This window comes from Trifolium pratense, linkage group LG5, assembly GCF_020283565.1.
Source record: "Trifolium pratense cultivar HEN17-A07 linkage group LG5, ARS_RC_1.1, whole genome shotgun sequence".
Taxonomy (NCBI): Eukaryota; Viridiplantae; Streptophyta; class Magnoliopsida; order Fabales; family Fabaceae; genus Trifolium; species Trifolium pratense.
In genome coordinates this window covers 15,380,252-15,403,043 of record NC_060063.1, presented here as the reverse complement: position 1 = coordinate 15,403,043, position 22,792 = coordinate 15,380,252, and the positions used below count along the sequence as shown (strand labels likewise).

The 22,792-nt window shown below is 37.5% G+C and overlaps 2 protein-coding genes across 2 annotated transcripts; one reads left to right on the top strand and one right to left on the bottom strand.

Annotated features, from left to right (window-relative positions):
- Positions 1 to 6,008: 6,008 nt before the first annotated feature.
- LOC123886103 lies at positions 6,009 to 11,159 on the top strand. Its single transcript, XM_045935444.1, has 2 exons — positions 6,009 to 8,400; positions 11,083 to 11,159. The coding sequence occupies exons 1-2, from the start codon at positions 6,009 to 6,011 to the stop codon at positions 11,157 to 11,159; spliced, it is 2,469 nt and encodes an 822-aa protein (XP_045791400.1).
- Positions 11,160 to 16,956: 5,797 nt separating this feature from the next.
- Positions 16,957 to 17,932, bottom strand: LOC123885484. Its single transcript, XM_045934769.1, has 2 exons — positions 17,585 to 17,932; positions 16,957 to 17,490 (listed from the first exon to the last, which is right to left on the bottom strand). The coding sequence occupies exons 1-2, from the start codon at positions 17,930 to 17,932 to the stop codon at positions 16,957 to 16,959; spliced, it is 882 nt and encodes a 293-aa protein (XP_045790725.1).
- Between the last annotated feature and the right edge of the window lie 4,860 nt (positions 17,933 to 22,792).

Sequence of the window (22,792 nt, the reverse complement as noted above, 5' to 3'; positions counted from 1 at the left end):
CAGTACCAGACCATCCAACAACAACAAAAGTGATTAACATATCAAAGTTACACACTAACATGACGTTCTGTGTTGGATATCCCTTTCTTCCAATATAGGGAATTTGATCTTTAGTGGGAACAATTGCAGGAATATGTGTTCCATCTATAGCACCGATGCATCCTTCAAAGTATGGCCAATACCTTCGATCATCCTTGATTTTGGAGGGAATTTCTACAAAGTTAAAATCTGGAGGCTTCACAATTTCTTTTGCTAGTAAACATAAACTTTCTAGAACTTCAGTAAACTTCCTACTTACGGTCTCTCCTGACTTTCCAAATTTATTTTGAATTGTTGGGTTTTTGTATATTGGCTACATTTTGCAAAAACATATTTTAGCCAAGTGTTGAGACAAATGTGCTGACCCCAAGTGTTGTGACAAATGTTGGGACACTTTGGAACAACACCTGACTCTGTTCTGCGCGCGCCAGCTAGCGGTTTTAATTTCTACTCAATCTTTTGAAGATTTGATTGAAGAATTGTTTCAAGGTTTCTTACAGAGGAAGGCGCACGTGTTTAATGTGTTTCAGGAGGCAGCCGAAACCCTAGTTATATTTTCTAAAGGAATTATATTTTTGGAAAATATATTCTTGTGTTTCAAAAATAGAACTATTATTTTCAAAAATATATCTTGTGAAGATTGCTGCAGAAAATATAAAAGATTTATTTCAAATAAATCTTTGTGCTTCCAGAAGATTGGAAGATTTAATTTTAAAATATATTTACAACAAATATATTTATGGGAGGAATATTTGATGCAAAGAAAGATTTGGTAAAAATATATATTTTGCATCTAGAAGATTTCTTGGAGCTGGATCATTGTGAAAAGCCCACGAGGCTTTGCTATTTAAAGGGTGCTGCTAACCCTATTTTATTGACCGAAACTTGAAGCAAAAATAGAATATCAAAGATGTAGTCTTTTAAGGGTTTCGTGTCTTTAAGCCACTCTCTAGGAGAGTTGGTGTAAAGTGAACCACTCGGGTTGTGAGATGGTCACTATGTCCTCACTCAGAAACCTATAGGTAATGAGTTGAGTATTGTCTTGGAGGAAGCTTTTAAGCAACTCCAAATTGTGAACTTAGTCGTTGGCTAGGTGGTGATGTTATTGAAGTGTGTCGACTTCATCTTTTTCAAGGAGAGTGTCTCCATTCTGTTGTTATTGAAATCCTTACTGGTTGTAAGGTTGAGGGGAGTGAGACGGGGTCTCATATCTAGGAGTTCCTAGGTAGAAGTTGCATTGGGTAGGGATTAAGTGAGGAGTTGTAAACGGGGGAGTTTAGCTCCGAATTAATACTGCTGATAGTGAATTTCCTCCTGGATTGGTATCCCCCAGATTAGGCTGTTAGGCTGAACTGGGTTAACAATTATGTGTGTCGTTTATGCTTTTCAGTATATGTTTTTAATGCTCTGTTTTATTGTTCTTACTGCTAAGACAAGTGTTGCGACAAGTGTCGGCACATCGTGGACAACACTTGTCTACTGTGTACCAGAATTTCAATTGGTATCAGAGCAGGCATCCTGTTCTGTATCTGGGTGAGATCCTAGGGAAGATACTTTCTGGTTATGAACAAGTAAGGAATACTGAAAAGTTGTTTGGACTTGAAGAAGTTCATATTTGTTTGAATGGTCCCTAGAAGTGGAGGATGGACTATTCATGGCACGGTGTATAGCTTTGATGTTTGAGCTTCTGTATGGTTTGATTTATTTTCAAACCTATGTTAACCTGTTGCACCTGAAGTGTGGAGTTTGTGCAAAGGTCATTATGGTGTGCCTGAAGTTTGTTAAGGAGTTTTCTGGTTTGAATTCCGCTGCATACATATATGATGGGAAAACTCCTGGTGGTTTTGAGTGTGCTACACTCTGTTCTCCTCTAGTGAGGTTCAACTAACTTGTTGGAGATGCCAACGATACTTGAGGGTGATCTCAAGTCCACTCATAAAGGCACTCATATATGAGTTTGTTGAAGAGAGATCTGAACGAAGTTGTGAGCAATTTATTTTTGCTTCTAACCCTAAAAGCCAACCTCCAGTGGCTTTGATAAAGGATCTCTTGGTGTGTTCCTTGAGAAGGGGACTGATGTCGTCCCAGATGTTGCTACATCTGACCAGCAGTATGCAGAATCTTGTTGGATTTATTTTGACACTAGAAACTTATGGTTGACTTCTTGGGTGAGTTTATTTCTGATCCAACTAAGTGGTAGTGCAGATGTGTGTTTTGCTTTTCCTGTGTAAGCTTGATAAAGGTATCTCATTCAAATTCTTTATGTGGAGGTCAAGCTTAAATGTCAAGGACATTTTCTCTGACATCTGGAGAATCCTTCTGATCAAAGGAGCCAGATTTATGGAATCTTGTTTATGGCCATGAAACAGATTCTGTTTGGAGGAGAGTAACTTGTGTATACCAACCACTAGATGTGCAGCTATTGAAGGGGGGAATGTATAATTCTCTAGAGTGCTATGAGAAGTTATTAATGAGGAATCCTTATTCTGAAGCTGTGAGATCTTGAAGACATGTCAGGATGGAGGTTGTTTACTCTAACTTGATATTATCAAGTCTATGAGAGCATAGAACTCTTGTTCTGTTGTAGTGAAAAGAGCTTCATGGGATTATGAACATTGGAGCTGCTTCAACCTATGTCCAATGGTTGAATTGTTATCTGCACTTTGGAGTGTCATCCAAATCACATAGGATAGGCATTTCAGTTGTTTCTAGCAAGGAGAAGTTATTATTTTTGGGAGCAAAGGATTATTGCTCTTTGGTATTGAAAGTTGATCAACTACTGATGGTTGATTCTCTTGTGTCCCCCTGCTGTTGTTAATTGTGACTTTGGTGCTTCCACTAAGGCCACAAGTGATTGTATTGCTGATTCTCTCAAGGGAACTGTCCTTGAGACTGATGTTGTATCAAATATTGACACATATGTGGCACTTGAGACGGATGTTGTGTCAGATGTTGACACATCTATAGAACTGGAGACAAATGTTGTACCAAGTGTAGGTACATTTGGGGTACTTGAAATTGTCACAAGTGACACTGCTCATAATGATGCTACTGAAAAAGAAGGAATTCCTGTGGTAGCAAAATCTAGTAATAATCTTGTGGATTACTCTGAATCAGATGAAAGCAGTAAGTCCCTATCTAAAGGTAAGGGAGTGAGTGATTCTGATGTTGTCTTCATGCATGAAAACGTTACAGGTGACAAACTTGTGACAGAAGTGTCTGATACTAGTGTTGGTAAAAGGACTAGAAGTAGGACAGGTAAAGGTGTGACAACTGTTAGTACACCTGTCCATCACTCTGAGGCAGAGAAGTCTGCTAAAATGGCTGGGAAGAAAATTGTGACTGGTCCCCCTAGAACCAGGAGCAAGGTGATTCCAACTTCTTAGGTCAAGAAGAAGAGCTTAAAGAGAACATAACCTCATTCTAGTGATTCAGACTTTGAAAGGGAGACAAATGTAGCTACATCTGGTGGCACGTCTTGAAGAAGTGTGAAAGGTTTGATGAGAAAAGTGTCTGATCTAGGTGACTGTTTTGATAAGCTGGTAAGGGAATTTGTAGTGAATGTTGCTGACAATTGTGATGACCCTAAAAACCCTGAGTATAGGCAGGTTTTTGTGAGAGGAAGGTGTGTTCACTTCTCACCCTCTATAATCAACAAATTTTTGGGAAGAAGTAATGAGGAAGTAGCTGAGCTGGAAGTCACAGATAATGAAATTTGTAGAACAATCACTGAGAATAGGCCGAAGCAACTATCTCCTTTATATGCAGTTCTGAATAAGATTGCTGTTGTTAATTGGGTTCCTACCACTCATTCCAGTAATGTAGCCAAAGAATTGGCTAGGTTAATTTATGTTGTTGGAACTAAGGCCAGGTTTGATTATGGTGCTTATGTCTTTTATGCCACTTTAGAACATGCTAAATCTTTTGCTCTACAACTACCCATAGCATTTCCTACTTTACTGTGTGGTATTGTTCTTGACCAACATCCAAATATTCTTGTGGACACTGATGTCCCTTGTAAAAGAAAAGGAAAGCTGAATATTGAGCAAAGGCTGCTTGCAGGGACAAATGTTGCAGCAGGTGTTGGTACATCTGTCCAGCAAAAGCTGGTGCTCTCACTAGGCAGCAAATGATAACTGACTTGATTGAGTCTAGTACAACTCTTGAAGCCAGGAAACTGAAGACTGTGATGATCCTTTGAGCAAAGAATTCATGAAGGTTTTTGACATGGGTAGATGTGTTGAATTTTCACCTGATATGATTAATAAGTTTTTGGGCAGGAGTGAAGAACCTGAAGCTGAGGTAGAGCTTTCTGACAGTGCTATAGGCTTGAGTAACTGATCAGTGCATTTTAATGCACATTCTTCTACTGTTGTACTAGTGTATTCCTATGGTTTAATTTACTATTTTCACTTTTTTAAGGTGTTTTTATATTTAAGTTTATTTCTAACTCTATTTTATTTTCGCACTTAATTTATGAATAAATAGCACTTTGACACCCTTCCGGTCCGCAGGTCATAACTGGAGTTACAAATATCGGATTGAGGTGCGGGAAGATGCGTTGGAAAGCTGAGATCAAGAGCTACGACTTTCATGTTGAGGCCAAAACCCAGTTCGGAGCGCAAGTGTGTCAAATAATTGCGTTTATGTTCCAGACGAATTTAATTCAGCACAACTTTATATTTTTCGGCCCAATTGTTTTAAGGCCCGTTCCATGTATTATTTAAACCGAAAAAAAGGCAGCTAGGGTTATTCATTGACTGTTCACGAAATATTCAAACCCTAGAGCAGCCGTCATCTTCCATGGAGAACTAAACTTCTATTGATCCATTGGTGTAAGGAACTTTGTTCTCGAATCTTGAGGTTCGGTTTTAATAGCAAATCGTTATGTTTATGCTTATCATATATCAATTTTCTTGTTTCTCTTTTGTGTATGAGTTGATGCAATTGATGCTTAATTATTTTGTTTCACGTTCATAACATTGAGACTATTCAAATTAATTCACGCTTGTTCAAATTAATCTGAATAGGAAATTGTTATATTATTTTCGCTTGCAAAATAGGGCTGCCGAATTATTGTTATGATTTTTAACTGTGTTATTGGTGACGCTTGATCATCGCCATAGTTAGTCGAACACGCTGGTGCTTAATCAACGAATTCGTTATAAAACTGATTTTCGCTTGTTAAATTAGTTCTATAATCAGCCGAAGCATAAACTGTATGAATATTCGTATAAGAACCTATGATAGATGATAAACAAAGTTGCATAAAACCAATGGATTGATTGCTTTTATATTAATTAAATTCGTAATCTCTGTTATTGCTTCCACAAACAAAAAAACCCCAAATTGCAACCTTTAAATTCATTCTAATATTGTTAAACCGATCGTGAGTCCTTGTGAAACGACCAAGGTCACTACCTTGTACTACTTATTTTAAAATTATTTTGATCACGAAACGACGGTGATCAAATTGGCGCCGTTGCCGGGGACTCTCAATTGATTTTAGCTAATATTAGACTCAGTTTCTGTGTGGTTGCGTTCTAGCCTTTGCTTTCTCGTGTTTTCTGGATTTTACGTGCCCTAATAATCAGTTTTCGTAAAAAAACAGTTTTCTGGAAAATCTTTTCTAAATCGAGTTTTTCCTGTACCTGTTCATCAGAAAAAAATCAGAGTTTAAAATCCCCTATTTTGGGACAAAATAGGTGACGGCAACCTAAAAAGTCCAAATTCCGTGTTTTACTATTTTATTTTAATTTATTTCTGTTTTTATAGTTTCAGAAAATTCCAAACTAATTTCCAAAATTCTTATTTTACTTAATTAGACTAAATTTCGTGTTTTTATATTTTTTTGAATCTATTTTAACCATATCTCTTCTTTCTATTTGTTTCATTAACGAGTCTGATTCTGATTCTTACATAGTTTCTCTTTGCATACTTTATTTGATTCTAAACTTGCTTTTGATAACATGGCTGAACAAAGAACACTAAGGCAGCTTGCTGCTCCTGATGTCAATTACAATGGTCTATGCATTCAATATACTGACGTTGATATTCCTTTTGAATTGAAATCTGGTTTGATACATTTGTTGCCCAAGTTTCATGGTCTTGCAGGTGAGGATCCGCATAAGCATTTGAAGGAATTTCAGGTAGTTTGTTCTACACCATTGAGGCCTGAAGGTATAACAGAGGATCATATCAAGCTTAGAGCCTTTCCATTCTCGCTCCAGGGTGCTGCCAAAGATTGGTTGTACTATCTTGAGCCGAATTCTATCACAACTTGGAATGATTTGAAGAAGGTCTTTCTAGAGAGATACTTTCCCGCTTCTAGAGCTGCGTTAATCAGAAAAGAAATATGCGGCATTAGGCAGGGAAACGAATCATTGGCAGAATACTGGGAAAGATTCAAGCAGTTAGTTTCTAGTTGTCCCCAACACCAGATCACCGAGCAATTACTCATCCAATATTTCTATGAAGGGTTGCTACCAATGGATCGAAACATTTTGGATGCTGCAAGTGGTGGAGCACTTGTTGATAAAACTCCAGCTGCTGCAAAGGCCTTGATCGAGAACATGTCACTCAACTCGCAACAGTTTACAACCAGAAATAATTCTGCAAGTGTAAATGAGATTCAGTCTTCCTCTTCCTCCATCAAGGCGCTCGAAACCAAGTTTGATGCTAGAATTGATGAACTTACTTCCTTGGTGAAAAAGTTGGTTGTTAGCAAAGCTCAACCAGCAAAAGTGTGTGGTATTTGTACTTCTTCTGAGCACCCGACTGATACATGCCCCATTCTACAAGATGAAACAATAACTGAGCTTCCTCAAGCATATGCAGCAGCAGCAGCCCTTTACAATCAAAACAGGTACAACAATCCTGACCCCTCCACCAACAAATATCACCCTAGTTGGAGGAATCATCAAAACCTCCAATATGGGAATCAGTCACAAGCTGCAGCCCCTGCTGCCCCACCAGTCACTTCTTCACTGGAAGACCTTGTCAAGCAACTGGCACAACGAACAGATGCTAGCATTCAGAACCTGACAACGCAGATGGGACAAATGGCCAATGCAATAGGCCAACTACAAGCCCAAGGCTCTGGTAACCTTCCTGCACAAACAGTGCCGAATCCGAATGTGAATGTGAGTGCAATTACTTTGAGATCTGGAAGAGTGTCAGAACCAGCTCCAGAGAAAAAGAAGAAGAAAACCGTTGCATCATCATCTGCTCCTGAACCTCCTTCTGTTACAACTGAGACCGAACCCGAAAAAGAAAGAGTATATGTGCCACCAATTCCTTTTCCTCAAAGGGTGCAGAAAAATATCAAGAAGACAGTTGAGGAAGACAAGGAGATTTTAGATGTATTCAGAAAATGTGCGGTTAACATTCCTCTCCTTGATGCAATTAAACAGATTCCTAAATATGCAAAATTCCTGAAAGACTTGTGCACACACAAGAGGAAGTTGAAGGGAAATGAGAGAGTCAGTTTGGGACGAAATGTTTCTTCTTTCATTCAGCCCAAAACTGGTTCCTCAGCTAATGTCTCAGTTCTCAGTCAGACCATGCCAGAAAAGTGTGATGATCCAGGAGTTTTTGGTATTCCCTGTTCCATTGGGGATCACAAGTTTGAAAATTGTATGCTTGATCTGGGAGCAGGTATTAATGTTATGCCTACTTCTATTTATAATAACCTTGATCTTGGTCCTTTGCAGCCTACATGTTTAATCGTGCAATTAGCAAACAGGAGCAATGCCCGCCCTGCTGGGAAGGTAGAAGATGTCCTGGTGCAAGTTAATGACTTGATTCTTCCTGCAGATTTCTACATTCTAGACATGGAGGGAGAAACTAATTCCAGCAGGGCACCCATCATTCTAGGCCGACCATTCATGAGAACGGCAAGAACAAAAGTTGATGTTTATGATGGAACCATGTCCATGGAGTTTGGCGACATTGTCGCTAAGTTTAACATTTTTGATGCCATGAAACATCCCGTGGAAGAACATTCTGTTTTTTATATGGATTTAGTTACTAACACTAACCTTTGCTCTGTTTGTGCTAAGATTGAATCTGATTTGCAGGATAATAACATTCATACAGGTGAAGTTGTTGTCAATGAGGCAGTCTGTACGGTTAAAGTTCTTGAAATTCCGGCTGCCCCAACCAAACACTCCCATGATAAAGAAAAGACTACGCACTTCCATGATAAGATGATTTCCAAAAAGAAATTTTCTGTTGGCCAAAAAGTCTTGCTGTTTAAGTCTCGCCTGAAAGATATGGTTGGTAAGTTTCGATCCAAGTGGATTGGCCCCTTTGTCGTGACTAATGTTTTTCCTTCTGGTGCTATAGAAATTAAAAGTACAGGTACTGGCAAGGTTTTCAAAGCAAAAGGACAGCGGTTGAAGCTGCTCCATAAAAGTGTGGAAGGGCTTCCACCAAAACCACCAGACATAGAAGCACCAGCACCAGCCGCTACACCTTAGCCCCTCGGGTGTGTTCCTTCCATTACTCTCACTTTATGTTTAGATTACATTGCGGACACTGTCTGGTTTAAGTGTGGGGGAGGGACATTTTACATTTACATTTACATTTTTGTGTTTTTTAAAAAAAAAAAATAATAATAATAATAATAAAATAAATCATCATGAGTAGTCACATGTTCTAAGGCTAGGGCAGATAGTTGTAGGGTCAGTGAAATTTTTGGAGTTTTTTGTTTTGATACTTGACATGATAGTCTTTGCAACTTAATGCACAACTGCTTGAACACTGTCAAACTTAGTAATGTCTAGATAAATCTCTGAAATATTTATTCTTTAGACTAAGTTCTCTAATTTGAATATAATGGAGGTATGATTAGAACTAAGTGTGGGGGAAAGGCTAGAGTAACAGATAGACCGATCATTGCTATTAATTGAGAAAAAGGGAAACTGTTTAAGAGCTAAAACTAATGAATATAATAAGTTCCTGTGCCCGAAACTGGAGGAACAAGTTCCTGTGCCCGAAACTGGAGGAACAAGTGTTGTGTAGGATGCTCTACTCTGAGTAACAGGTTGGACTTATTACAAGTAAGATCCCGTCAGGTGAAAAGGTGGAGTAGTACCTAAAGCTTAAAAACAATAAATAATAATAAACTATAATAAAGCTTGAAGGTAGTTGCCCCTGAGTTGATGTTGAAAAGCTTTTGATCTCTTGAAAAGAAATAGCCCCCCCTAGTCTGAAATTCTGGTTAAATCCAAAATTATAGGAAAAGAATGACAACTTAGCATCTAGAATGGTAGTTTCAGAGAGGGATCTTGACATTACTTTGGTTGACAGTGGGAGACGGTACACACACACACACGCAAGATTATTATTGAAAGTTGATAGATAAGAATTGTGCCAATCTTTGAATTTTGACCCAAGGTTTGAAGCTTGAAACCTGGAATATGTTGACTGCTTGTGATTTGTTTTTAAATTTTTCATTTGAGTTTTGCTCGGAGTGCAAAAGTTCAAGTGTGGGGGAATTTGATCAGTGCATTTTAATGCACATTCTTCTACTGTTGTACTAGTGTATTCCTATGGTTTAATTTACTATTTTCACTTTTTTAAGGTGTTTTTATATTTAAGTTTATTTCTAACTCTATTTTATTTTCGCACTTAATTTATGAATAAATAGCACTTTGACACCCTTCCGGTCCGCAGGTCATAACTGGAGTTACAAATATCGGATTGAGGTGCGGGAAGATGCGTTGGAAAGCTGAGATCAAGAGCTACGACTTTCATGTTGAGGCCAAAACCCAGTTCGGAGCGCAAGTGTGTCAAATAATTGCGCTTATGTTCCAGACGAATTTAATTCAGCACAACTTTATATTTTTCGGCCCAATTGTTTTAAGGCCCGTTCCATGTATTATTTAAACCGAAAAAAAGGCAGCTAGGGTTATTCATTGACTGTTCACGAAATATTCAAACCCTAGAGCAGCCGTCATCTTCCATGGAGAACTAAACTTCTATTGATCCATTGGTGTAAGGAACTTTGTTCTCGAATCTTGAGGTTCGGTTTTAATAGCAAATCGTTATGTTTATGCTTATCATATATCAATTTTCTTGTTTCTCTTTTGTGTATGAGTTGATGCAATTGATGCTTAATTATTTTGTTTCACGTTCATAACATTGAGACTATTCAAATTAATTCACGCTTGTTCAAATTAATCTGAATAGGAAATTGTTATATTATTTTCGCTTGCAAAATAGGGCTGCCGAATTATTGTTATGATTTTTAACTGTGTTATTGGTGACGCTTGATCATCGCCATAGTTAGTCGAACACGCTGGTGCTTAATCAACGAATTCGTTATAAAACTGATTTTCACTTGTTAAATTAGTTCTATAATCAGCCGAAGCATAAACTGTATGAATATTCGTATAAGAACCTATGATAGATGATAAACAAAGTTGCCTAAAACCAATGGATTGATTGCTTTTATATTAATTAAATTCGTAATCTCTGTTATTGCTTCCACAAACAAAAAAACCCCAAATTGCAACCTTTAAATTCATTCTAATATTGTTAAACCGATCGTGAGTCCTTGTGAAACGACCAAGGTCACTACCTTGTACTACTTATTTTAAAATTATTTTGATCACGAAACGACCGTGATCAGTAACCTTATCTACACTGTTGGTACCAAGACCAAATGGGATTTTGACTCTTATATTTTTCAAACTACTAAGCATGCTAAGCCTTTGGATGTGAAGATGCCAACAACATTTCCAATGTATTTTGTAGTATTATTCTTGATCAGCATCCAAGAATTTTGATCAGCTCTGATGTTGTCTGTAAGAGGGAATCTCCTCTCACATTGCACTATAGACTAGTTGAAGGGACAAATGTCCCACATAATGTTGCAACATCTGGCAAGAAAATTCTGGCTTCATGACAAGAAAAGAGATGATTGCTGATTTGATGAACCTATGCAAGTTGACAACCTTGGTCGAAAGAAGTATGTCTTTGTAGTTGTTGATGATTCCTCCAGATTTACTTGGGTAAATTTTATTACTCATGTTAAAGGTTCTGTCAGTTCCAATGTTGTGGGTAGTGTTGGAACATCTGTCAGATGTACCTCTCAAACTGTCGATCTAGTATGAATGTTGCTGTTGTTGATGACATTGTTGTTGAAATTGTGCATATGTCATCTTCCAAGGTTGTTGGTTCTGACACTTTGTCATCCCTCACTAAAGTTGTGGTTGAGTCCCCCAAAGGAACCTAACATAAGTCTAATGTCATATCGGATGTTGAAACATCCTGGACCAACCAGTTAGTGTTTGTTGAAACCTGTTCTGCAATCCCCCAAACTTATGCTGATATGGTTCTGAGAGTCCTCAATCTAATGAGGTTGAAGATCAACTAATGGTGGTTTGGAGTATTAAGGTTTTGAATGTGGTAGAAGAAACTAATCTTGATGATCTTCCACTTGACCAAAGTTGTTGCTCAAAGTGTGACTAAAAGAGAACTAGCCTGGTACGATTGTTTGGATGTGCATTCTGCTGAGAAGTATTATATGTGTTCAAATGTGTTATGATCAGATGCGATAATGCTCAGATATGTGATGATCAAAGGTGATTACTACTATGGTAAGTGATTGTTTCAGACCTGTTTCTGAAACCTCTAGTTTGATGTTCTTATGTGATGACAATATATATATTGTTGAAGATGCTTTTGGTATATGTCTCTTGAGATTGGAACTGAATAATACTCATCTGTGTTGAATAACTTGTCTGTTCTGGTACGAGATGTTGTAACATCTGTCTCAACATCGTGTTATCTCAAGTGTTCCAACATTGTGTACAACATCTGTCACCAAAATGCCAGAATGTGGTTGACTATGAGCCAAATATTGAGGATGTTGTTCTGGGCATCATGTCACTTGACAGGAAGAAAGTTGACATCTCTTCTGTCCTCTTAGAGAATGTTTCATTCATTTTGAAGAAAATGTCTAGAAATAGAAATTTATGTTTTAAAGGAGATAATGTCATGAGAAGCTGAATTTTTTGTTAGTATGTTTTTGACTATGAAGCAAGCTACAGAGTTTATGGTGAAGTTACCAATAACCTTTATGGGTGTAATCTCTAAGAGTATTATGAGACAACTCTTTGAGATTGAAAGATCAGAAGCACTCCAAAGCCAAAAAGGGAGTGTCTTTGACTTCTGACTATTGATTTCTTTTGTCGGACCACATGTTCCTAACATTGTTTTCTCTGCCGGTTGGTACATGTTGTTTCCAAGAACAATGTTTTCTCATGCTCTTGTCATGTTGTGGAAACAAGGGGAAAATGTATATTTTATGAGTGTTAACTATGGAGTTTGATGTGGTGGATATGATATGGTCTCTCCACTTCTGATATATATCTGATGAACTATGTATCCCATGGTGTTATATTTGGTTGTAGTAGCTCTGTGCACTATGTGGTTGATGTGATGAAGATAGTATAGGTTTATGCCTTGTTACTTATGATCTTCATGCTATACTGTTGGAGTTTGGTCATGGTATTGTGGATGAAAGCGCGCATGTTCTCTTTCCACTACTTTTGTTCTCCGTATCATTTGTGGGCTAGGCCATGGATTTCTAGCACCTGTATGTGCCTATGGTCTGGAATATCTGCACTCTGGATATTTCTGTTTTTGCTACTCTGTGTTCTGATATGTATGATGTTTGTCAAAATTATGACTAAAAAGGAGGAGTAGTGTGTGTGTGGACAAATGTGTGGACCGATGTTCTTACATCTGGTGACTGTTTCTGTGCTAATGCTTCTATGCTCGTATTGATGTTCTTATGCTTCTATGCTCGTATTGAGGGGGAGTGTGAGTTATATATATGCATATGTTGAGGGGGAGTAATGCTATTCAGGAGGAGTAGTAGTGTGTAGCTAGCCTGATAATGTGTTCTGATAGCTTATGCTCTGATAGCGTGCTTGATGGTTGTGGGAGTGCTATGTTCCTGATGTGTGATGTCATGCCTGATGTCTAGACATCCTGATCTGATGTGTGAGAATTTATTTTTCTAAGTATGTGGGAGTTTATTTCTCCCTATGTGGTTCTTTCGTGAGAGTTTAGTTCTCTCTGTTATGAAACTTGCACTTCTGATACTGCTATGGTACCTCTTTGCCTCTATTCTTTTGTTTAATGCACACTGACTTTATTTGTCAGAATTTATGGCTAAAAAGGGGGAGTAGTGATCTGTGATATGTAAGATCTATCTGTGTGGACAGATGTGCTGACATCTGGTATCTGCGTGATGTGTGGACAGATGTGCTGACATCTGGTGTGTATGTTGTTGCGGTTCTTTCTGCGATGTGTTAATCTTCTAGGCCTATGTCTGAGTGGAGTAAATGTTACCTTCAGCTCTGTGTGATGTGTTGCAAGAATTCCAAAAAGCATTTAAATTTGTAGCATAGGGCATGATCATAATCATAGTCATAGAAATATGGATGATTCATCGTGCTTAGTCATAATCATAGAAATATGGATGACTTTTATGCTTAGGATCACAGTCAAAGAAATATGGGTGATTTAGGTCACATTCATAGCAATATGGGTGACTTAGTTAGTTACATTCATAGAAATATGGGTAACTTGTACATGCTTATTTATGAATGCACACATGTGTGTCTACAACAACTATTAAGCGTTAATCACTCTGATTGAATGCTTCTGCTATTACAAGGATGTTGTAGTTCCTATGGTTGATTACATTGTATGCTTGTGCTCTGTCATGAATTTAGGGGGAGTGGTAGTATGAATAAGTGACAAGTGTGATGCCAGATGCTGAGACATCTTGGCTTTATTCTCTGGTGGCTGGGAATTTATTTTTCCTAGTTCTATGTTTGTGGGAATTTATTTTTCCCTGGTGATCTTTTGTTGAATGGATGTACTCTGATTATAGGAGTTTATTTCTCCTATCTTTGAATCCACTATGAGAGTTTATTTCTCTCTATCTGCTCTGTGAGGCTATATGTGTTAATTCCTGCTATTGCATGCCTCTGATGCTACTTACCTCTCTTGGAAGTAGTCTTACTATGTGTTACTTTCTTTCCTAGTTGTGTTGATCATGTTGACTCGAAGGAAAGGTAATACTGTATCTCTCTATATACTGGTCTAATATTGTTTTAGCCAAAATTTGCCAAAGGGGGAGATTGTTGGGTTTTTGTATATTGGCTACATTTTGCAAAAACATATTTTAGCCAAGTGTTGAGACAAATGTGCTGACCCCAAGTGTTGTGACAAATGTTGGGACACTTTGGAACAACACCTGACTCTGTTCTGCGCGCGCCAGCTAGCGGTTTTAATTTCTACTCAATCTTTTGAAGATTTAATTGAAGAATTGTTTCAAGGTTTCTTACAGAGGAAGGCGCACGTGTTTAATGTGTTTCAGGAGGCAGCCGAAACCCTAGTTATATTTTCTAAAGGAATTATATTTTTGGAAAATATATTCTTGTGTTTCAAAAATAGAACTATTATTTTCAAAAATATATCTTGTGAAGATTGCTGCAGAAAATATAAAAGATTTATTTCAAATAAATCTTTGTGCTTCCAGAAGATTAGAAGATTTAATTTTAAAATATATTTACAACAAATATATTTATGGGAGGAATATTTGATGCAAAGAAAGATTTGGTAAAAATATATATTTTGCATCTAGAAGATTTCTTGGAGCTGGATCATTGTGAAAAGCCCACGAGGCTTTGCTATTTAAAGGGTGCTGCTAACCCTATTTTATTGACCGAAACTTGAAGCAAAAATAGAATATCAAAGATGTAGTCTTTTAAGGGTTTCGTGTCTTTAAGCCACTCTCTAGGAGAGTTGGTGTAAAGTGAACCACTCGGGTTGTGAGATGGTCACTATGTCCTCACTCAGAAACCTATAGGTAATGAGTTGAGTATTGTCTTGGAGGAAGCTTTTAAGCAACTCCAAATTGTGAACTTAGTCGTTGGCTAGGTGGTGATGTTATTGAAGTGTGTCGACTTCATCTTTTTCAAGGAGAGTGTCTCCATTCTGTTGTTATTGAAATCCTTACTGGTTGTAAGGTTGAGGGGAGTGAGACGGGGTCTCATATCTAGGAGTTCCTAGGTAGAAGTTGCATTGGGTAGGGATTAAGTGAGGAGTTGTAAACGGGGGAGTTTAGCTCCGAATTAATACTGCTGATAGTGAATTTCCTCCTGGATTGGTATCCCCCAGATTAGGCTGTTAGGCTGAACTGGGTTAACAATTATGTGTGTCGTTTATGCTTTTCAGTATATGTTTTTAATGCTCTGTTTTATTGTTCTTACTGCTAAGACAAGTGTTGCGACAAGTGTCGGCACATCGTGGACAACACTTGTCTACTGTGTACCAGAATTTCAATTGGTATCAGAGCAGGCATCCTGTTCTGTATCTGGGTGAGATCCTAGGGAAGATACTTTCTGGTTATGAACAAGTAAGGAATACTGAAAAGTTGTTTGGACTTGAAGAAGTTCATATTTGTTTGAATGGTCCCTAGAAGTGGAGGATGGACTATTCATGGCACGGTGTATAGCTTTGATGTTTGAGCTTCTGTATGGTTTGATTTATTTTCAAACCTATGTTAACCTGTTGCACCTGAAGTGTGGAGTTTGTGCAAAGGTCATTATGGTGTGCCTGAAGTTTGTTAAGGAGTTTTCTGGTTTGAATTCCGCTGCATACATATATGATGGGAAAACTCCTGGTGGTTTTGAGTGTGCTACACTCTGTTCTCCTCTAGTGAGGTTCAACTAACTTGTTGGAGATGCCAACGATACTTGAGGGTGATCTCAAGTCCACTCATAAAGGCACTCATATATGAGTTTGTTGAAGAGAGATCTGAACGAAGTTGTGAGCAATTTATTTTTGCTTCTAACCCTAAAAGCCAACCTCCAGTGGCTTTGATAAAGGATCTCTTGGTGTGTTCCTTGAGAAGGGGACTGATGTCGTCCCAGATGTTGCTACAACTGACCAGCAGTATGCAGAATCTTGTTGGATTTATTTTGACACTAGAAACTTATGGTTGACTTCTTGGGTGAGTTTATTTCTGATCCAACTAAGTGGTAGTGCAGATGTGTGTTTTGCTTTTCCTGTGTAAGCTTGATAAAGGTATCTCATTCAAATTCTTTATGTGGAGGTCAAGCTTAAATGTCAAGGACATTTTCTCTGACATCTGGAGAATCCTTCTGATCAAAGGAGCCAGATTTATGGAATCTTGTTTATGGCCATGAAACAGATTCTGTTTGGAGGAGAGTAACTTGTGTATACCAACCACTAGATGTGCAGCTATTGAAGGGGGGAATGTATAATTCTCTAGAGTGCTATGAGAAGTTATTAATGAGGAATCCTTATTCTGAAGCTGTGAGATCTTGAAGACATGTCAGGATGGAGGTTGTTTACTCTAACTTGATATTATCAAGTCTATGAGAGCATAGAACTCTTGTTCTGTTGTAGTGAAAAGAGCTTCATGGGATTATGAACATTGGAGCTGCTTCAACCTATGTCCAATGGTTGAATTGTTATCTGCACTTTGGAGTGTCATCCAAATCACATAGGATAGGCATTTCAGTTGTTTCTAGCAAGGAGAAGTTATTATTTTTGGGAGCAAAGGATTATTGCTCTTTGGTATTGAAAGTTGATCAACTACTGATGGTTGATTCTCTTGTGTCCCCCTGCTGTTGTTAATTGTGACTTTGGTGCTTCCACTAAGGCCACAAGTGATTGTATTGCTGATTCTCTCAAGGGAACTGTCCTTGAGACTGATGTTGTATCAAATATTGACACATATGTGGCACTTGAGACGGATGTTGTGTCAGATGTTGACACATCTATAGAACTGGAGACAAATGTTGTACCAAGTGTAGGTACATTTGGGGTACTTGAAATTGTCACAAGTGACACTGCTCATAACTAAATTAGCAAGACTCTATTTTGTTCATCTTTAAGCATTTCTAAAGCATAACTAAATTGTTGACTATTCAAAAAACCTTCATCCTTTGCTTTTTTCAATAATTTAACACAATCTGGAATAGAGTATTGGCCATGGACATGAGATGTAGCAGCAATTCCAGCCTTTTCAACATCATTATGATCTTCGGCTGCTTCAACTAATCGCTCAAATGTTTTTCTCATTGTTGATGGTGTCCCAACCTTTGCCCTACCCTTTGCTGCCTTTTCTCCCATATTTGACACAATCTTTCTTTTCTTTTTGAATTGAGTATTTTCCACAAGGGTAAGGTCTTCATCATTATATCCACTATCATCAGATTCAATAATTTCATGTGGCACATTTGTCGTTGTATTATTGATATTAGATTCAGATGGAACACCCAAAGCCGGTGTCCATTGGTATTGACTTGTTGCCACTGCCTCCCCGAATATGAATTCCATTTCATCACGAAATTCTAAACCTTGATAGCGAAATTTGGCATATTTTACATTCTCCTGCATAATCAATAACAAAAGCCAATAGTTAGGCAAATCAAATCCTCATACTCAACTTTAAGGAGATAAAAAACTAAATATTCATAATACTCACCCTTATCTTAGCCTCCCACCATGAAGGATCAGCATCAATATTTCCTGTCGCGTGATTCCAGCCCAAACCTGTTTCTTTACCAATTAATTGTTTCCAGGTGGTCCAATCCGTTCTCAAAGTATCCATTCTATTTCTCAACTGCTTTTGGTTATATTTTCTATTAGCACGTTTATTGAATTCTTCGCGTATTTCTTCCCATTTCTTATGCTTAAAACCAGTTCCTGGCTTTCCACATTTACGGATTTCATCCATACAAAGGTCTAGTAATATTTTGGTATCCAATGGAATGTTCCACTTTGCTTTTTCAAAATTTTCAGATTTACATGGATGACTTTCTTTAGAAGCCATAACTGTAATATATTTCAAAAATTATAAATAATTACAAGCAAACTAATATTTTGCAATATAATATTTAAACTACCCGATCAATATAGTTTGTTGCCTATATCTTTATCATCAAATGATAAATAAAATATCTATATCAAATATATTTATGTTTCGGTCCTAGTTTGTTCTTTTCAATTTATTGTGCTATTCATAGGGAGTTTAATTGGTTGCTACTAATTAAGGGGATTTGGATATTCTCCAATTTTTCTTCATATTTTCTCTCCTTTTTCTTAATCTAATGGTTAATTTTCTCTCATTTTTATTCTTTGTAATTTACTAACCCCTAGATTAAGAAAAATGAGAGAAAACATGAGAGAAAATTAGAGAGGATCCAAATTGGTTTTGTATGCGAGACATGGATCATCTTGTTTCATGCAATTTGCTTGCTATTTGTTCTACTCTTACTGATCTAGGCATGACTTACAACTATTATTAATTCATTCATATCTCTTTGCATTTGAAAAAAATGCAAATATATAGTAAAGAAAATAAATAAATTTTACAAGATAGATAATAGGTGATAAAGAACAAATAGACAAAAAAAAATTAATAGAAACTAAGGAATAAGAAAGCAAAAACTGAATGATATATATCTCAAATAAATGGCATAAAGTAAAAAACAAAACTAAGCAACAAAAGGACAAAAAAAACAAAATGGTATGAATTAAACAAATCAAAAAGAAAATCATACCTGCTGCAACTATGCAAGTGTTAGGCGGCGTTAGGGTTTTGGCATGTGGTGTAAGCAAAGCATAATAATAATATATAGCAGTCAGAACATTGTAAAAAGGGCAAACAATTGTAGCGGGAACTATTGCCTAAAATAAAATATAAGCGGGAATTGTGCGTTTTTTTACGGTAAAAAGCGGGAACAGTGCAGACAAAATAAAATAAAATATAAATTGGCATACACGGGAATCGATGGGCAGACCTCTAGAGTGAATCATCAGTATAAGTTGGTTTTAAGTTGGTTTTTTCTTCTTTTTTATTAAGCCACTTATATTATATTTTCTTCACAAAAAAAAGACACTTTTTATTTTAAGAACTTTTTCAAAATTATGTTTGGCCCTACTTCCACTTAAAAGAAATAGTAAAGTAGAAAATAAGTGAGGCCAAACACTACCTAAATCCATTACTACATCTTCTCCAGCTAGTAGCCCCTCTACTTCGTTTAGCTCTTGCACAGTTTTATCGATATTGAGATCGAGGATACCAAAAACTTCTTTGTTCCATGATTTCAAGCACTCCTTCAACAACTTCAGTTTCTCCTTCACCACAAAAGCTTTCTTTCCCTTCACATGAAAACTGTTCCAAGATCTTTTGACAAAATTATTAAAATCCGGATGTTCCAACCAACAGTTATTCACTCTAAAAGGCTTTGGTCCCCAATTAACGGAAGAACAAAGAAGCCAAATTGAACAATGATCTAAGATATCACGATCGCCTACCCACTGCCCTGTTACTTCACCCTTCTCGACAAACCCTTCTGAGACTAAAAAACGATCCAACCGACTCATCAATTTGCCATCCGCACAAAACCACGTAAACCTCTTACCCAACACCGACAGATCCACCACCTCCATCATCTCCACAAAATAGTTAAAATGAGTTAACTCCACCTGCCTATTTGAAGCACTACACCCTTTACGTTCTGAAGCATGCAGAACGGCGTTAAAATCACCCCCAATGCACCATTCACCTTTCTCATTATTCAATTTAAAATTATAAAGGATATCCCATAATCTTCTTTTACCGGCGTAATTACATGGTGAATACACATTAACGATATACAAAATCAAGCCCTTTCATTCCACACAGATGCCTAAGAAGCCTACATCATTGAAACTGAATTTAAAATTGAAAATGCCAATATTCCAGACCGTCAACAAACCCCCCGACAGACCATCAGATGCTTGGGCAATCCATTGAACATCTTTGAGGAACATAATCCATGCTTATTTGAGGAACATTAGACTTATTTTAGAGTTTTTAAGCAATAAATCAAGAGAAAATCAACTCGGAAGCAAGGTTACTTGATATACAAGAAAGCAGGGAAATATGCAGGAAAAGTCACAGTTTAACTACGCTGGGGGCGTGGTCCATCACGCGCCGCGTGATGATGATCACAGAGAGCCCAAAATCTTACTCTGATCATGCGCGGCGTGAAGCTTTGATCAAGAAAGGAGTGGCCTCTGACTAGTGACCACGCGCGGCGTGGGAAGGATCACGCGCGGCGTGGTGGATGAAGATTGAACTACGCCGGGGGCGTGGGAAGTTACACGCGCGGCGTAGGATGAAGATAAGCAACCACACGCGGCGTGATGGATCTGACGCGCGGCGTGGTTGCAATTCCTATATATGAAAACTGGATTTTTCTGCACCGGTTCGAATTTTTCTGCAGTTCATCCTATATTCTGAGATTTTGAGCAAGAACGAAGGCCTGATCATGGAACAAAGGGGATAGCTTTAGCACCTTCAACACAATGGAATCGAAGACCATGAAGTTGAAGATAGGAGCTGATCGAAGCACTATGAGGAGCTGATTTCCTCATAGAGGTAGGATCTAGGATAACTTAGGATGTAGTTTTCATTTGTAATCTTGCTATTCATATGAATTACTCTTGTAATAGTGTTTATCCAATGCAAATCTTGTCTTAATGCTTTATGATTTCTAATCAATTTTATAATGATCTTTGAGTTTAATCACGTATGAGAATATTGATTGAATTTCCGAATTGATTGCATTGAACACTTGAGTGTTTCCGGTCGAGAGATTGAAACATAGAGTGTAGCGAACGATCAACGCGTTTTTAAATACTTCGGTGTCGGTAGCTTTCATCCGAGAGATCGGAGGAGTATCGACAACGGATAGGGTGAATTTATCAAGAGATTGAGATTCACCATATTGTTGATCTAGTTGTGAACACTTGAGTAATTCTATATGATATGTTTGATTGCATGTGATGACTATAGACTAGGTGATTCCGATGATTCTACCTCGCTTTTCTACCATTGAACTCGCACGTTTTTCTTACAATTCAAACTACTCAACCAAACCCCCAAATATGTTTGTTAATTTCATTATGTTCATAGACACAATTCCCTCGTTATAATCGCGCAATCCCTGTGGATCGATATTCTTTTATTACATTGACGATATTTGTACACATGCAAATACGTAGTCACTTCCTTCCACACCTTTGATGCCACTTCAATCTCATACCTCTTTAGAAAATTCTTGTTTTAATTTCTAATATTAGATGAATTGAGTGAACTGCAACAAAGAATGGTGCCGGCTGAAGACACAGAGCTGCTAGATTTCTTCTTCGGTTTGTTACAGGAAATAGGATTACACGAACAAACCCTTTCTTCCAATGAGATTGATTTCGGCACATCCTCCTTCCTAGCTGAAATAGAAATCGATTGCGATTTGGCAACGTTGCTTTGTTGTTTTCGATTTCTAAGACTAAGAACCAATTGATTTTGATTCCTTAGAGAACGTGAAGGAAGAAACAGAATTTTGCTGTGTTCTGATGTGTTTTTCTTTCTTGATCGTTCACCCTCAGTCAATCGTGATACTTGATTAAAGGTTGGGCCACTGTTCAATTTGTTGTAGACAGCTCTAGGCCCATCACTGTAGACACCTCCTTTCCCCTCCCCCTTTCCTCCGCTAACTTCTTCATAAAGGTTATTAGATTTATTCACTCGGCCCAATTCCTCAGATTTGGATCGTCTTCTGTTCACACCTCCTTTGACACTATGATGTATGTTGGTGGAGTTTTCTGACCCATCTAAGCTACCGTTCTCAATTACACCTTCTCCTGATTGGTTTGGATATAAAAAATCATCTGAATTAACAACATCCACCGCGATATCCTCCATGCAATTGTCTCCTCCTAAAGCACAGATGGAATTGTTATCATGTACAATATTGTCATTAACAAAAGGGGTTATTGCCAAAAGGGGTTATATTTTTATAATTATAATACTTAGTAACAACGTAGTTAAACCTTGGTCGTCTCACAAGGACCTCTGATATGATAATTAGCAAAAATAAGAATGATGAATAACACAATTAAATAGGGGGGTTTTGGGTTTGTTTAGATCAAAAGAGTATTAGAAATTCAATTGATAAAAAAACGATCAATCCATTGGTGTTAGGAAAACTTCGTTATGATTCTATCCTCGGTTCACATAAAATATTGTTTATATAGTCATGCCTTGGTTGGTTTATAAGACCGATTATACAAGCGATAAGCAGTTTTATACGAATTCATTCGATTAAGCAAAGAATGTGTTCAATTAACTATGGGTAGTGAACAAGCGTCACTTAGAACACGGTTTGTATCATGACAAAGTTCGACCAACCCTTTTTTTTGCTAAGGGCGAAAAAACCTATATCAATTCCTATTCAAACTAGTCATACAAGCGATGAATCAATCCGAAAAGTCTCACAATATATAACTCTAAACAGAGATTAAGCATCACTATATTCAAGTTTCATAAATAAATAAAGAGCATGAATTGATAAGAGAAGGCAATAAATAAATAAACTGAATTACTATTAAGAATTGAACCTCAAGAAGTCATGAACGATGTTCCTGTATACCAATGAATCAACCTAGGGTTGCTAGTTCTCCATGAGAATTGTAACATCCCAGAAGACTTTACGCATTGTCGACTAACCCTACAAACCAACACGAGTCTTTTCAGTGTGTCTTGTCCTCACTCGCACGCTTCCCGGGTGTTGGGTTTTTGTATGTTGGCTACATTTTGCAAAAACATATTTTAGCCAAGTGTTGAGACATATGTGCCTACACC

What these genes read in the sequence shown, in the direction of transcription:
- LOC123886103 (XM_045935444.1), top strand. Translation starts at nt 6,009, where the DNA reads ATGGCTGAACAAAGAACACTAAGGCAGCTTGCTGCTCCTGATGTCAAT. An exon ending in TATAGAAATTAAAAGTACAG is followed by an intron (nt 8,401 to 11,082) that starts GTACTGGCAAGG and finishes CTCATGTTAAAG; the next exon opens with GTTCTGTCAGTTCCAATGTT.
- LOC123885484 (XM_045934769.1), bottom strand. Translation starts at nt 17,932, where the DNA reads ATGGCTTCTAAAGAAAGTCATCCATGTAAATCTGAAAATTTTGAAAAA. An exon ending in GGTGGGAGGCTAAGATAAGG is followed by an intron (nt 17,491 to 17,584) that starts GTGAGTATTATG and finishes TTGATTATGCAG; the next exon opens with GAGAATGTAAAATATGCCAA.